This window comes from Phodopus roborovskii, unplaced genomic scaffold (assembly GCF_943737965.1).
Source record: "Phodopus roborovskii unplaced genomic scaffold, PHOROB, whole genome shotgun sequence".
In the NCBI taxonomy this organism is placed as follows: domain Eukaryota; kingdom Metazoa; phylum Chordata; class Mammalia; order Rodentia; family Cricetidae; genus Phodopus; species Phodopus roborovskii.
In genome coordinates, this window is record NW_026125640.1 from 831,622 (window position 1) to 847,256 (window position 15,635).

At 38.0% G+C, this 15,635-nt stretch overlaps 1 protein-coding gene across 1 annotated transcript in view; it reads left to right on the forward strand.

The window, feature by feature from the left end:
• Sytl5 (synaptotagmin like 5) overlaps positions 1-15,635 on the forward strand; it is an 89,493-nt gene that overhangs the window by 21,707 nt on the left and 52,151 nt on the right. Inside the window, exons 2-4 of the mRNA XM_051177931.1 lie at positions 13-222; positions 9,514-9,629; positions 11,053-11,161. Of these exons, the coding sequence (XP_051033888.1) occupies positions 13-222; positions 9,514-9,629; positions 11,053-11,161 (435 nt within the window). The remainder of the gene's footprint in view (positions 1-12; positions 223-9,513; positions 9,630-11,052; positions 11,162-15,635) is intronic.

The window sequence follows — 15,635 nt, forward strand, 5'->3', positions numbered from 1 at the left end:
TTCTCTTACCAGGAAGCTGAAAAATGAACTTTTAGAGGCAAAGCGTAAAAGTGGGAAGACCCAACAAGAGACCAGTAGAGTCTGTGTTCACTGTCAGAAAAACCTTGGCCTCATCTTTGACCGGGGAGATCCATGCCAAGCATGCTCACTCAGGGTGTGCAGTGAATGTCGAGTCACGGGCCTTGGTGGCAGCTGGAAATGCACTGTCTGTGCCAAAGTCGCGTGAGTTTCCTACCTTTTTGTGCAAAATCCACATTTTGTGATTGATAAGATTCGAATGAGGAAAGTAAGAAATGAGGAAAAGAATTTAAAATTGAGAGTAGATTTAAAAGCACAGCCTAGTAACAGGCTTGACGTGTGTGTGTGTGTGTGTGTGTGTGTGTGTGTGTGCGTGTGTGTGTGTGTATTAGAGATAGAAACAAAGAGGAAAATATAAACAGGCACAGAGATAAAGGAGTGTTCAATGGGAAAGAAACAGTGGGGAATAGTTGGGAGTGGAGGGTGGTTAGGGTGCAAGTGAGGCGGGAGAAAGGGTAAGAGAGAGGGAGGGAGGAAGGGACAGAGGGAGGGAGGGAGAAGGAACTGGGATCGACATGTAAAATAAATAAATAATCTTTTTTTTTTTTAAAAAAAGTGGGGAATAGTATTAAAAAGAAAGAAAGAAACAACTCTGAAGCATAATAAAATTGGAGGCCTAATGAAATCAGTATGTCCCTATATTTCAAAGTCAGTCATGTATTTTCTGTAAGCCCTTCAAGACTCCACATGGCTTCTCTAAAGGCATAGACATAATTCTCTTGATATTTTTAAACATGTGTGATTACTGGAAAGATGAGCACCAACCATTCTTGCTTGTTCTCTGGGGCTAGCTGTTCATCTAAAAGGACAAAGGGAGGCAGCCTTCCCATTAGGCTTCAGTTTAGATCAGTGCTTCTCAACCTTCCTAATGCTGCAATCCTTTAATACATTTCCTTGTGTTGTGCTGATCCCCAACCATAAGATTATTTTCCTTGCTGCTTCATAACTGTTATTTTGCTACTGCTATGAATCATAATGTAAATATCTGTGTTTTCTAATGGTCTTAGGTGACCCCTGTGAAAGGGTTATTTAACCCCAAAGGGGTTTGCAACCCACATGTTGAGAAATACTGCACTAGGATCTAAGTGTGATGATTCTATGTAGGCATCAGCTTGACATCTCCATGTGCAGTGAGTTGTTGTGGGGCCTTGCTGTCAGTTTTTGGAGAGTAACTTACTGTCTTGTCAACGGCCTGGGTTGTTTGGAGATTTCCATTGGACCCCTTTGGTCAGTGATTCTCAAGCTGTGGGTGTGTCACAACCCCTTTGGAGGTCACATATCAGGTATCCTGCATATCAGATATTTACCTTGTGATTCATAGAAGTAGAAAAATAATTTTATGGTTGGAGATAACCAAAACCTGAGGAACTGTACTAAAGGGTCACAGCATTAGGAAGGTTGAAAACCACTGCCTTTGGCCAACAACAACAACAATTCAATTGTATGTAACCCAGTCCTCGTACTGGAAGCTTCATTTGGAAATGAACAGCTGGGACTGTCTCTATTTTAGTTTCTATTGCTCCAATGAAGTTGGGTAGAAAAGGGCTTCTTGGGCTGAAATTTTCACTTTGCAGTCCATCACTGAATGAAGCCAGTACAGAAACTCAAACAGGACAGGAACCTGGAAGCAGGGGCTGATGCAGAGGCCCTAGAAGGGAGCTGCTTACTGGTGTGTGAGCCTTGGCTTACTTAGCCTGCTTTCTTATAGAACCCAGAATCACCAAGCCTAGGGATGGCACCACCCATAATGGTTGGGTCCTCCCCTATAAATCACTAATTAAGAAAATGCCTTATAGGGTTACCTATAGCTGGGTTTTATAGAGACTTTGTTTTTGTTTTTCAATTGAGTCTCTTTCCTTTCAGACAACTTTGCCTTGTGTCAAGGTCTGCAAAGAATTGTGTTCGAAATTTGGAGGGGATTAAATTAAATCACTAGATTGATTTTGGTAGGATGGCCATATTTTCTATATTGATCCTACCAATTCATGAATATGGGAGATCTTCAAATCTTCTGATATCTTCTTCAGCCTTGAAGTTTTTATCATAGAAGTCTTTAACTTGCTTGGTTAGAGTTACCCCAAGATATTTTATATTTTTGAGGATATTGGGCTGGATATTGCTACCCTGATTTCTTTCTCAGGCCATTTGTCATTTGTATATAGGAGGACTACTGATTATTTGCCATTTTTTATTGAGCTATACATTTATCCCTAGTCCCTTCTCTCCTCCCAACTCCCCTTACACCCTTCCTACCCTGCATGCTCCTACTTTACTCAGGATATCTTATCTCTTTTGCTGTTCTGAGACAGATCCATGCATGTCTCTCCTAGGGTCTTCCTCTTTGTTATCTGGGGTTGTGGCCTATAAGCTGGTTGTCCTTTGCTTTATGTCTAATATCCACTTATGAGTGAGTATATATTTGTCTTTCTGGGTTTGGATTACCTCACTCAGGGTGGCTTTTCTAGTTCTGTCCATTTGCTTGAAAATTTCAAGGTATTATTGCTTTTTATCACCAAGTAGTATCCAATGTATAAGTGTACCACATTTTCCTTATCTATTATTCAATTGAGGGGCATCTAGGCTGATTCCAGGTTCCGGATATTACAGTAAAGTGATGCTACTATAACCATATTTGGTAAAATGTCCTTTGGTATATGCTAGGTCTTGAGGTAGATTGATTACCAATTTTCTAAGAAACTGCCATACTCACTTCCAAAGTGGCTGTACAAGTTTGCACTCTCACCAGCAATGGAAGAGTGTTCCCCTATCTCCACATCCTTTCCAACATAAACTGTCATTAAATTTTTTTTTGATTTTTGCTATTCTGACAGGAGTAAGATGGTATCTCAGAGTTGTTTTGATTTGCATTTCCCTGATGGCTAAGGATGTTGAGCATTTCCTTAAGTGTCTTTCTGCCATTTGAGATTCCTCTGTTGAGAGTTCTCTTTTTACATCGGTACTCCATTTTTTAATTGGAATATTTGGTGTTTTAGTGACTAGTTTCTTGAGTTCTTTGTATATTTTGGAAATCAGTCCTCTGTCAGATGTGAGGTTGGTAAAGGTCTTTTCCCATTCTGTAGGCCGTAATTTTGTCTTGTTGACTGTGTTCTTTGCTCTATAGAAGCTTCTCAGTTTCAGCAGATCCCATTTATTCATCATTGTTCTCAGTGTCTGTGCTACTGGTATTATATTTAGGAAGTGGTCTCCTGTGCCAGTACATCCAAGGCTGCTTCCCAAAATTATCTTCTATGAGGTTCAGTGTGGTTAGTGTTATGTTGATGTCTTTATTCCATTTGGGCTTGAGTTTTGAGCATGAGGATAGATATGGATATATTTGGATTTTTCTACATGTCAATATCCAGTTATGCAAGCACCATTTGTTGAAGATTCTTTCTTTTCTCCATTTTGTAATTTTAGCTTCTTTGTCAAAAATCAGGTGTTCATACGTGTGTGGATTAATACCAGTGTTTTTTATTTGATTCCATTGGTCCACTTGTCTGTTTTTATGGGGTGCTGTTGATTTTTGTTAGTTACTTTTGTATGCAGCAACTTTGATGAGTGTTTAGTCAGCCGGAGGAGATCCCCAGTAGAAATTTAGGGTCACATATACAATCCTGTCATCTGCCAATAAAGATATGTTGACTTATTGCTTTCCAATTCACCTCCTTCTGTGATCTTATTGCTCTAGCTAAGACTTCAAGTGCTATATTGACTAGGTATGGGGAGAGGGGACAACCTTGTCTTGTTCCTGATTTTAGTGGACTTGCTTACACAAATCTTCTAAGATTGATGAGAAATTCTTTGTAACTATTTCTCCAATTCTTATTCAATACGTTCTGATTTAATTTTTAGTATGTTTTCTTTTCCCCTATATCCCATTTCTGTTCATTCTCTTATATAGCCCAGACCCTCATTTGTTCTGACAAAAGGACGTAAGGCCTAAGACTCAAAATTCCTTTTCTGTTATACGGAGCCTCAGACTTCAATGTAAGAAGATAAAATTTGACTTATTGTATCTATACTAGTTCTAATTATTAAATCATAAGATCTGTAGCCTTATGTTTTTGCAATCAGTTCATTTGATAGATAATAGGGTAGTAAATGGGGTCCAATTCACTGTATCTTTCATCTGAAAGACAGGAGTCAGATTCATTTTAGGGCGTATTAACAAGAAATTAAGTCTTAATATGTTGAGTCTAATTTGGAGCTTGTCATAGAAATTGCCTACCCAAAATGAAAGAATCCTTTCCTGTGCTTTGATCACATGTGCTATATATTTCGTTTGTTTATCATATTCCTTATTCCTCATCTTATACTTTAAATTCCATTACCATGAAGACAGGAGATTTAAAAATAATCTGTGTTTCACTGATGATATCCTCGTGCCTAAAGGAATGCCTAAAATAGGTACTCCATGTGTATTTGTTAAATGAGTAGATGGATAAAATGATAAGTGGTTGAATGAATGTCTCCTACTTAAAGCATATCAGGCTAGATTAAGAGGAAGAAAATAGAACAAATATAATTTTACTCTATTAAGAACATGAAGTTGGGGTGTAAAACAATAACCATGACAAGTACATCTGCCCTTTAAACAAAATAAATATCTACCCATCACAGAAAAATACAAGTTGTTGTAAGAAGATACAAACATAAAAACTAAGATGTTGAACAGGATGCTTTTCTTAGAAAGTATTAATATATGAATTAAAAACTTCCAAATCAATTGTCTTCTTTTTATTAGTAGATAGCTTAATCAAATAAACCACCTATTTGACTAATTGATCTATACATCCATACATCTGTCCATCCTTTATACACATTTGTTGTTAGCCTATTAGAATAAAATGGGGTAAGATACTAGGAAAGGGAAACATGGAATATCTTCAATGGTTTCATAGTCTAATGTAAAAAGTAAGATTGTTATGTTATTTTTGCACCCACTAAAGAAACTATCATTCTGAACATTCTAATGAGAAAATAGTTTTTGATGTGCTATTCTTATACTTCTCCAGCAACAATTTGTCTATAGTTATGTTTTTTTACCAATAAATGGAAATTTCCATGAGTATTTAATATATGAAAGCCCATGTTTACTTCTTTAGCTGAAAAATATATTAATACTTCTCTTATATTTATGCTACTTGTTTGTGTGTGCTTTCTGGGACTAGAGCTTTCAACATTGGAAATATCCTGTTTGCTATTTATGGAGTGGCTTTCAACAAGGAAGCATAAATGATATTTTATTGGCAAGGAATGTCCTTTGTTTGTTATAAGAGAATATTACAGCCCAACTGGGCTGTCTCCACGTTTAATAGACCATTAAATTGAAATTCCCACCCTAACCTCTAAGAGATGAGATGAGTCAGAAAGTGACTCATTCTTTAATCAGTTGGAAGAACAACCTTTATTGTCATTTATCTTGGACAGGGTTTTCATTCTGAAGCACTGAAATGTTTATTGCAAGGATTGGGAGAAAGCTGTTCCCTTTGTAGAAGATCTATTTTTGCGTTTGTTGTCCCATTACTGCATTTAAGATGTTTTCTTTCCCTGTAAGTGGTTTGCACTTTCACTACCACATGCATGGGGATTTCTTTGCCTATTTTTCTGCTTGGAAAAAAAGGAACCTAGAATGACCACCCTCTCTATCTGGACAAAATATGTTTTGCTCCTCTCTTCTTTCAATTCCCAATAGTAAGAATCCGAGAAATATGTACTATATAGTGAATGAATTTATAAATAATAAGTTTAACTAGTTTCATTGGGATTGACAAATGGAAAATGATATTTTAGTGTATCTTACAAAGCATAGCATATTACATGTGTCTCCAGTAGTTAATTATAGATAGGTAAACAAAATGCTTTGGTTGCTGTCTTTTAAAACACTATTACCTACTTGCCTTGTGAATCCAAAGAGAATAGAGCTTTTTTTCCATTTATGTAAATTTCCAAATAAAGGAAACTTACATGAGCCCCAGAAGTTTAGTGTTAAATAAAACCAGAAGTTAACACTCTCTGATAGTTAGTGATTGGTGTTCACAGATAATAAGTGTGATAACCTGTAATTTTAGTCAAAACACATTCTTCTGAGTTCATATTTGAGGAAACAGTCTATTTGAAGCCTTGAGTTGTTTGAATACTACAGTGACATGGCAGACAGGTTGAAATCTTATAGTGAGCTTCATATTTATTTTTTTCCTCTCTCACCACTTTATCATTCTTGCTGCCTGGCCCACAGTGGTCACACATGTGGAATGTACACACATTCATTCATTGGAAAGGCTAAGCATTGCTGACAATTTTTTTTTTGCTTCCATGCATCTTCACCCCTTATCAAAGCCTTGCTGTAGCTGACAAACATGAGTTTTCTTCTGATGATATTGCCCAATGGAAAGAGTATGAGACTTGGAATATGAATGTTGTATCTTTCATCACACCTTTATGTCTTTGAGGAAATTGTTTAACCCATGTGAGTTTCCTAGTCTATACAGTGAGGACTGTTATTGCTAGCTTACATTTCACAGTAAGGAACACAGATTGCACATATAAAGTGCCTAGCACATTACTTGGAACTTGGTAGGTATTCAGTATTAGTTTCTTGTTCTTCTATTAACTTTCTGTCTACATCCAGAAATGGTGAAGGAGACAAGAGCGTTATCTCTGGTACTTCAGAGTTCTAAAAATGACAAATTACTCAAGTTCATAGTGGAGGTGAATAAATACAGTTATGGCTATTGTTCTCACACAGATGGTAGGGGGTAGTGACTAACAGCTCTAGAGAAATGGTATTTGTGTTATCTGTTGGCAGCTGTAGATGTATGGTAAAGATAGTATGGAGGTCTGTTTCCTTTAGAATATAGACTGCCACACACGAAACTGTCACTGTAATATCCTCTACACTCCCTCACATGCACATACACACAGAAGAGACAAGACAGCATAATCCCCATTGGATGATTTTCTAGCACTCAGCTATGCCACTTCTCTTGTTCTCATTTCACTCCGTGACGTCCAGCTCTATGCTGTCTCTGTTGACTTGCACTTATTTTTCTTGGTTTCAATAGCTCATGTGATTACTTTGGATCGACATTAATAAACTGGGACAGCCGTGTTATTTTAAAGTCACTTCATTAGTGGCTCAATTCCTGCTGTAAAATTGAATTATATTAATACTTATATATGTGAGTTTCTGATTGACAGCATCTTTAGAAATTTACATTTCACAGAAACCTGTGTGTCTAGCATAAATAATAATATATGTGCCTATCAATCTCTGGAGATATATGCAGGAATAATCTATTCAAATTTATTCTTTTGATAGGTTGATGTATTTTGTAGCCTCTACAGCTATGAATTAATCACTCAATAACCTGTGCTTTTCAAGAGGTTATATAGCCACCAGGAGTGAGTGTGAAGTATACATGGTATGGTCATGTTTTCATTGTATACCTCCTCTAAGATTGACAATTTGACGTTTTTGCCAGTAGTAGATCTGTGGTGAACTTATATATCTTGTCTTTGTCTCTTATACAAAGGAGTAGGATTTCAATTACTCCGAGGAATAAAGCTGATATTTTTTCCTGAATGAATTTTACATTTGGGATCCAATTGCTGATTGTAAAGCTCAGCTGGATAAATCTCAATATGATGTTCTGGGGCTAGAAATCTCTGTTTTGCTCTATTTGCTTTTCTTCAGCCAGCATATCATACTTGCAAAATCTCATCCTTATGATACCTTCCTTGATTTATATTTTATCAGTTCTTATCAACTAGTTTCTTAAATGGTTTACTAGCCTCTCATTTCTCTACATATTATGTAATCAAGTGTGAACTTTAGTGTGAGTTCCTTATGGCCTCTCGAATGAAATTTTAGCTTAGCATCGCATTCAAATGTTACTATTATATAGTCCAGGCCAACCTCTTAACATTATTTTCTACTATAACCTTGTAGAAATCATTTACCCTGACAGTACAGTACTATTTTCCATCCTCAACTCATGCACTTATAAGCTATTTTCTCATGTTTAGTTAGAAATAATTGTAGACTGCCTAATGACTTTTCTGTTTCTATGTCTTTGTTGTAAGCATCCAACTGAGCTTTATAGCAGTGTAGATGCTATAGGTTGAATTCCAGGAATCTTGACTCATTTTACAAACGTTTACAAACTACAGTACTAAATATTAGTGCTAGGGATGATAACTGAGATTCCAGATCCCTGCCTTCATGTTACCGATAACAACAAAGTTTATGATGAAGATATGAAAAGAAGCTAAAGTGAAAATTATAACATGAAGATATACAGATCAGTACCATTTATGTGCAATTTTTGCACAATAAAAATACCACAATGCATTCCATCATTTTTTTAACAAATGTATGTTAGTATATATAATAAAAAAGAAGCTATTGCTCGAGAGTACAGTCTATTAGTGTCTATTATTATAGTACTATGGGGGGGGGGTAGTTGAGTTGCATAGAGATTGTCTCTCACAGAGTTAACAGACAAATAGATATTACTTAAAATTCTAAGATAGAGTTTAAAGCTCTATAGATCATAGAAAAAAGTGCAGGCCTAAAAGAAGATCACAGGCATTCCTAGAGGGGAGATAGGAGGTCATTTCACACAGTCATCATAGATAAGGCTCAAAAGATGAATAGGATCTGTCCTAGTTTCATTTTTGTTGCGTGAATGAAACATTGACCAAAAGGAACTTGAAGAGGAAAGAGCTTATTTGTTTTACACATCTCAAACACAGTTCCTAATTAAGGAAGGTCAAGGTAGTAACTCAAGCAGGAGCAGAAGTAGGATCCATGGAGGAAAGTTTCTTACTGGCTTTCTCTCTATGGATTGTGCAGCTTACATTCTTATATAACTTAGGTCTTAGTTTCCAGAGGTAACACCACACACACTGGACTGGGCCCTGCCACTTCAATCATCAGTCAAGAAAATGCCCAAGACTAATCTGATGGAGGCAATTGGTGAGCTGCAGTTGTCTCTTCCCAGGTGACACAGTTTGCACTGAGTTGACAAAACCCAACCAGTACATAGTTATTCAAGGATCATTTCCCATCTTTAACATTTAATTGGTTACAAAATTAAGGAAGACATTCCTAACAGGGTATTTTGAATCGGCTTCCTCCTCTGTTACTTTTCCCTTTGCTCAGGAATACATCCCATCACTGTTCTCCTAGAGTATTGTGATAGTCTTTGTCCTGTTCTCTATTCTAGCCCAGCATTTATGTTCCATGAAGGAATATTCCTAAAACATGTTCTTAGTGATACCATTATTTAATATGGAGCCTTTGATTGTCCCTCATTTATGTTGAAGAACTTTTATCCAAAGCCATAGATTTTTACCTAAGTGGTTTTTGAAAGTTATCTATGCAAAGCTAAATAATTTAACTTTAGTACCTTACTTTTGCTCCATGAGCAGGCAGCTGAGGATTATAAGCGGAGAATGGTTTTTTGAAGAAAAGGCAAAGCGTTTCAAGCAAGTCAATGTTCTGGGCACTGATGTTGTTCGACAGTCCATCTTAAGAAGAAGTCCAGGTAACTAATGCAATTATTTGTCTCTAAGTCTTTGGTTGGGTTAAATAACTTCCCTGTGGTAATATAGCTGGTGAACACAGTTGCACTTTTTCTCAGTCCTGTAGGTCATTTCACAACTTGGTAGCTTAAAATCTAAACCTAAAAATTATACAAATGAAGTCATTAGAAAACAAACTTCATAGTCATCCTCCACATATCTGGCATGCTAAGAATTTCAAAAGAACCATTTATCCTCATCACAGCCAGTTATTTTTCCAGACACATTTCTGATACTTTTCAAATTACTTAGGAAAGTAACCTAAAACAGGTAAAATAAATGATTTCAAAAGCAAGTCTTGAGTTTTCACCAAGTTAATTTCAGATTTCCTTTTAAATGGGATTTTAAAAACTTCATTCTTGTTTCCTAACCAAGCACTGGTATTTTACCCCAAAGTCCCATTCTCACAAATGGGAACATTGGGAAATGCCAAGGAGCATTTTTGTTGTTATGATGATTAGACTGAGTCAATAACATTTATTGGAGAGGAACCAAGTATGATAAGTTAATGGGATTAAAATATGCAGGAAAATTTTAGTCAATGAAAAATTATACTGGCCCAAAGTACCAAGAACAACCAGCTTAAGATTGCTTGCCAGTGTACTCAAACTACAATCTAATTGGTTCATTAAGGAATAAAGATTTCTTGAGTGCATATTTCCCATGCATTATTTACCTAATAAAGGTAGAATGGGTATATTTTTTGTCTGGGAAGCTTACAACTGATTCCAGTGTTGCTTTTGGGCTGTGATACTCACAATGAAAGTTCCTAAAGGTGAGTGACATCAGGTCTGATGTTAGAAGAGTCAGGTTGAATGAAAATATCCAGTCAGCTATAGCCTCTTCCTACACTAAACCTCAGTGCCTTCCAGTGTGTGAACTACATTTCCAAGCATAAGATCAGGACATCTGGCCTCTCATTTCAATGATATCTGGCTGTGCAGTATTGTGGCATACTTGTATTCATTATTGCTGGGAGACTGAGGCACAATGATTATGTACTTAACAGCAGTCTGGGAAACGGAGTGAGTCCCAGACCAGCCTTAGGAATATAGAGAGAACTGTCTCAAAACAAGACAAAACACCTATAAAAATAATGCCTATAATCTATGGATTTAGAGGTCTCCTGAACTCAGCATTTCATACTCTGAATATATCCGTAGAGGCATAATGAATTTGTCCCTTCATTGCAGTCTTCTTAGGAAAGTTTATCATGCCAAACCTTGACCTGATGAGTTTTAATTCTCAGTTATCTCTACAGCATTCAACAAATTAGAAATACCTATGTATACAAAATAATTTAGAATTGAACTATATAGTTACAAATTATTATAAGCTTATCCTTTTTGCCTTTTATAAGTAAATTTATTTTCTATTTTTTATGAGGATCTGAAGAAATACAAAGCCAAGAGCAAGCCCACCAAGATGTAGACAAGTCTGATACTTCATCTTCTATTAGGCAGAAGGCCACCCATGAAGGACCTAAGAGGAAGGGGTAAGCACAGCATCTAAAAAAATAATTTTTAGTGCTTCATGTCTGATGTGACTTCAGTAGCCAAGAGGTAACATTTTATTTCAGGAAATGCATGCTTAAATACTTTTCAACCTCATATAAATTCCCTGGCCAGAGCCAGTCAGTGGTAGCCCATATTTTTGATGCTGGCACTCAGGAGGCAGAGACAGATGGATCTCTGTGAGTTGGAGGCCCATCTGGTCTACAGAGCGAGTTCCAGGACAGCCAGGGTTACACAGAAAACCTGTCTCAATAAACAAAACAAAACAAACTCCCTGGCTGACCTGAACATGTGAATTCAAAAATGGTCCGTTCCCATTACTTCCAGGCAGATCGTTGATCAGAGTCAGTCTTGGCTATAAGCAGGTGGTTAGAGTCTTTGCATTCAAATGTCTGTATCCCTCTTTTTCCAACCTAGCTTCTGGCATATACAACAAACTCAATAAAAGCATAGTTACTTGAACATGCTATTCCCTATTTAAAATGCAGTCTTCCTTAAGGAAAAGAAAAGTCACATTTGATCACTTCAACTTAGCATGTTGAGTACTGCACTGAGCAATGGGAGATATATCAGAGAACAAGATGCAAGGGGGCACGGGAACTAGCAGCAAGATGCCCCAAAAGAAATAGAGCCCCCCCCACCACAGGAAGACTGCATAGCAAGGGTTCTACAAAGTCTTTTTCTGTTCCTTTCTAGGTAGCATTGCATTGTTCTCTCAGCAGAAACCACAGGAAATGCGGACAATGGCTAAGATTGTAGCTAGTTCTAAAAGAAGTGTGGACTTTTCTCATTTTCTTTTCAGTGTTCTGAACTAGGAGTGGGAATGAAATAAAAGTGTAACTTAAGTCAGACTCTCTTGACTAACCCCCTTGTTCATTAATTAGCAGAGACAAATGCAAAAGATGTTCTAGAAATTCTTGAACTCCTATCCTCCACATTTAACCATCCCTCTCCTGTTGCAGTCATTTATTCATCAGGGTTCTTCTGGTGCCTTCGGCCTGTAAATCTCTTGTCTTGCACTCTGACCCTTTCCCCCATATACACACACTTAATGTCAAGCTGTTTTAGTGCAGCCCCAGTGGCTTCTTTACTTTTGTGTTAAGATATCTAGCATAGTGCCTAACCATAAAAAGAATCAAAGGGATGACTGAGTAAGGATCTCAGAGACTACAGATGCTGTGAAGAGCTATAGTTTACATACTTTTACTTCAGATTACCACAGTTAGGTCACACAACTAAGGAAGTCAGCAGCTGGAAAGCAATAACTGACAAACATGAGTCACACACATCCTGACTCATTCAAACTACCTTAGTCCTGTTTGCCCTCAAAACTGGCAGCTGTGGTTCTACCTTTAAGGGCTATAACATCCAGTTAGAGAGGAAAGCTTAACACCTAAAATGTTACTGAGTTTTAAAGGCTTGTATGAACATATAAAATGGCAATACAAGCTATCAAGGTCAGAAATACAGCAATGTGTTAATAAGTCACAAGAGGTGGCATAGGCAATCGAGACACACACTAAATCGATACTAGCTGCTTTGGGGTGCAGACGAGTCACAAAGACACACATCAGATTCCAAGTGGGATTTGACAAGGAGCTTGAGAGGTGGATAGGGTTCAGGCAACCAAAAGGAAGAAGGGGTGATTCTGAGCATCAAAGGCTAGCATTTCATTAAGCATCTTTCTCACCCCAAATGTAATTTTCCAGCAGAATGAAGGTTCTGACATTTTGACAGTGACATTTGGCTAGGTTCCTTTGACGCAGAGACAACTTAGCAGATTCTATTAAGATTATGCCAGTGCCTTTGGAATCCACTTGTTCACTTAGAACATTGTTGAATATGAAATAAATGAAACGATCACCCTACCATCATCTTCCTAAAGAACACAGCTAGTAGATTCTTGTTATCATTTTTTTTTGGATTTTTTTTAAATTTTATTTAATTTTATGTAACAGTCCAATTAAATGAAAACAAACATTTATACACAATATTTGGGAATTTGGGCGTCATTCTTTCCAAACTACTTCCTGCTGGTAAGGGGCGCTGTCTTGGGGGATTCGAAGAAGATTCAGATATCCTGGCTGTAGTCTGTAGGGCTTTTTGTCCAGCTGTTTTGAATGTAGGATCAGTTTGTACTCTGTTTCAGGCAGTATGGCGTGATCAAACCACATTAGTCTGGAAGGAATCCACATCTTTTCATTTTCTGTGAAAATAAAAATAGAAATCCTTTTTCCCAGTAACTTGTCCTTCAACTTAAATTTTGGAGTCAAAGCATTTGTTTTTAGTTTAATATATTATTTTACATGTCGATCCCAGTTCCCTCTCCCTCCCTCCCTCCGTCCCTCCCTCTTTCCCTACCTACCCCCCAGCCCTCCCTCCCTCCTTCCCTCCCTTTTTACCCTCTCTGCCCTCTCACATGCACTCTAAACACCCTCCCCTCCCATCCCCCCACCCCAATTCCATATGTAGGGGAATGCCATCCAGTTGGGGTCATGTAGATCTGACAGGTCCTGTGAAGTAGGGACTAGGGCTTCTCTCCTGTCTCTAGATTAAGGCAGTTATCCCTCCATGGGGAATATGTTCGCAAAGTTCTTTTGTGCACCAGGGATACATCCTGGCTCCACTGTCTGAGGTCTCTTAGACTGCTCAATCCTTCTGGCTGAGACCCATAATCAGGGGGGCCTGAGTGGAAAGGAAAACATGTGCGACCAGGAAGATTGAGCCTGGTTAGGAATAGAAGATAGGAAAGAGAGAGAGAGACAGACAGACAGAGAGAGAGAACCAAACCAATATTGGTTTGAAGATAAAATTGAACACAAAGAAAGGTCGAGAGAACTATAAGACTGCTCCCAACTAACAAGTTGAGCTTCCGTGGAAAGGCTATCATAAATGCCCTTCCCGGAGAGTGAGATCAACAACTAACTTCTCCATGGAGCCCTCAACTAATGCCTGTTGAAAACAGGATCAAACACCCATACATAAACACTGAGTCGAACTAGAAACCAGATGCAGATGGAGAGGACAAGACCATGTGGCAGAAACACATAGAGACAGTTTGTTATCATTTTTAATGTTTTTATTTATTCTTTGAAAATTTCAAATGCGTCTACTGTGTATTTTTATTTTTTTTCTTCCCATATGTTTTATTTCATTTACTTGAAAAGTGGTCGTTGCCCTGGCACATTTGGTTGCTACAGAGCACTGTAGGAAACATGTTTACTTTTTGTGCAATCATCAGTAACTAAAAAGGAGGTGAGTCATGGTGCATAGCTTTTACACAGTTGTGTGTAGGCAGACACTGCATGACCAAACAAAGAAAGACACCATCTTGGCTTCCATGCAAGACCTGAAGCAAACAGAAAACTGATGGCAACTGGGTTTCCATAATCCTCCTATCCAGAAGAGTATCTGAAAGTTGAAAAACCACTTTGTTCTCATTCCAAAGCAGAAACACTTGAGAAGAAATAGCCTAATTGGCTGATGTTATAAGATACTTGATGTTTACATTTTCTTTTTTTATGATAATATTTTTTATTTAAATTTGAAACAAGCTTGTTTTAACATGCCAATCCCAGTTCCCTTACCCTCCCCTCCTTCTCTGCCCCCCAACTCCCATCCTATCACCTTTCTGCTTCCCAGAGAGGGTGAAGTCTTCCATGAGGGATCTTCAAAGTCTGCCATATCATTTGGACCATGGCCTAGGCTAAGAGAGTATCCCTCTATGTGGAATGGGTTCCCAAAGTCCATTTGTATACCAGGGATAAATACTGATTTATTACCAGAGGTCTCATAGACTGACCAGGCCTTTTAACCAACACCACATTCAGGGGATCTGGTTTGTTCCTATGCTGGTTTCCCAGCGATTAGACTGGATCCATGAGCTCCGCCTTGTTCAGGTCAGCTGTTTCTTTGGGTTTCTCCAGCCTGGTCTTGACACTGTTTCTTATCACTCCTCCCTATCGGCAACTGGATTCCAGGACTTGGGCTCAGTGTTTAGCTGTGGGTGTCTGCTTCTGCTTCTATCAGCTACTGGATGAAGGCTCTAGAATGGCATATAAGGTAGTCATCAATCTCATTATCGGGGAAGAAAATTTAAGATAACCTCTCCACTATTGCTCAGATTGTTAGTTGGGGTCATCCTTGTAGGTCCCTGGACATTTCCCTAGTGCTAGCTATCTCTTAAAACCTATAATGGCTCCCTCTATCATAATAGATTTTTTCCAAGTATTTCATATACTTCATTTGCAGAGATCCTGATTTGTTCCCATGTTTAATTTACAAAAGTTGTCTAAAGTGAACTGACATTTTATAGACAGAAGTTAGGTTGGGACATTCTGTGTGCAGTGTCATTTGAATGTGGCCCCTGCATTGGCGCTGTTCCTGTCTGGCTTGACCCTGCTGAGGAGATGAGCCCTGAAGCGAGATGCGGTCAGCAGGTTTCCTGGCTTTTTG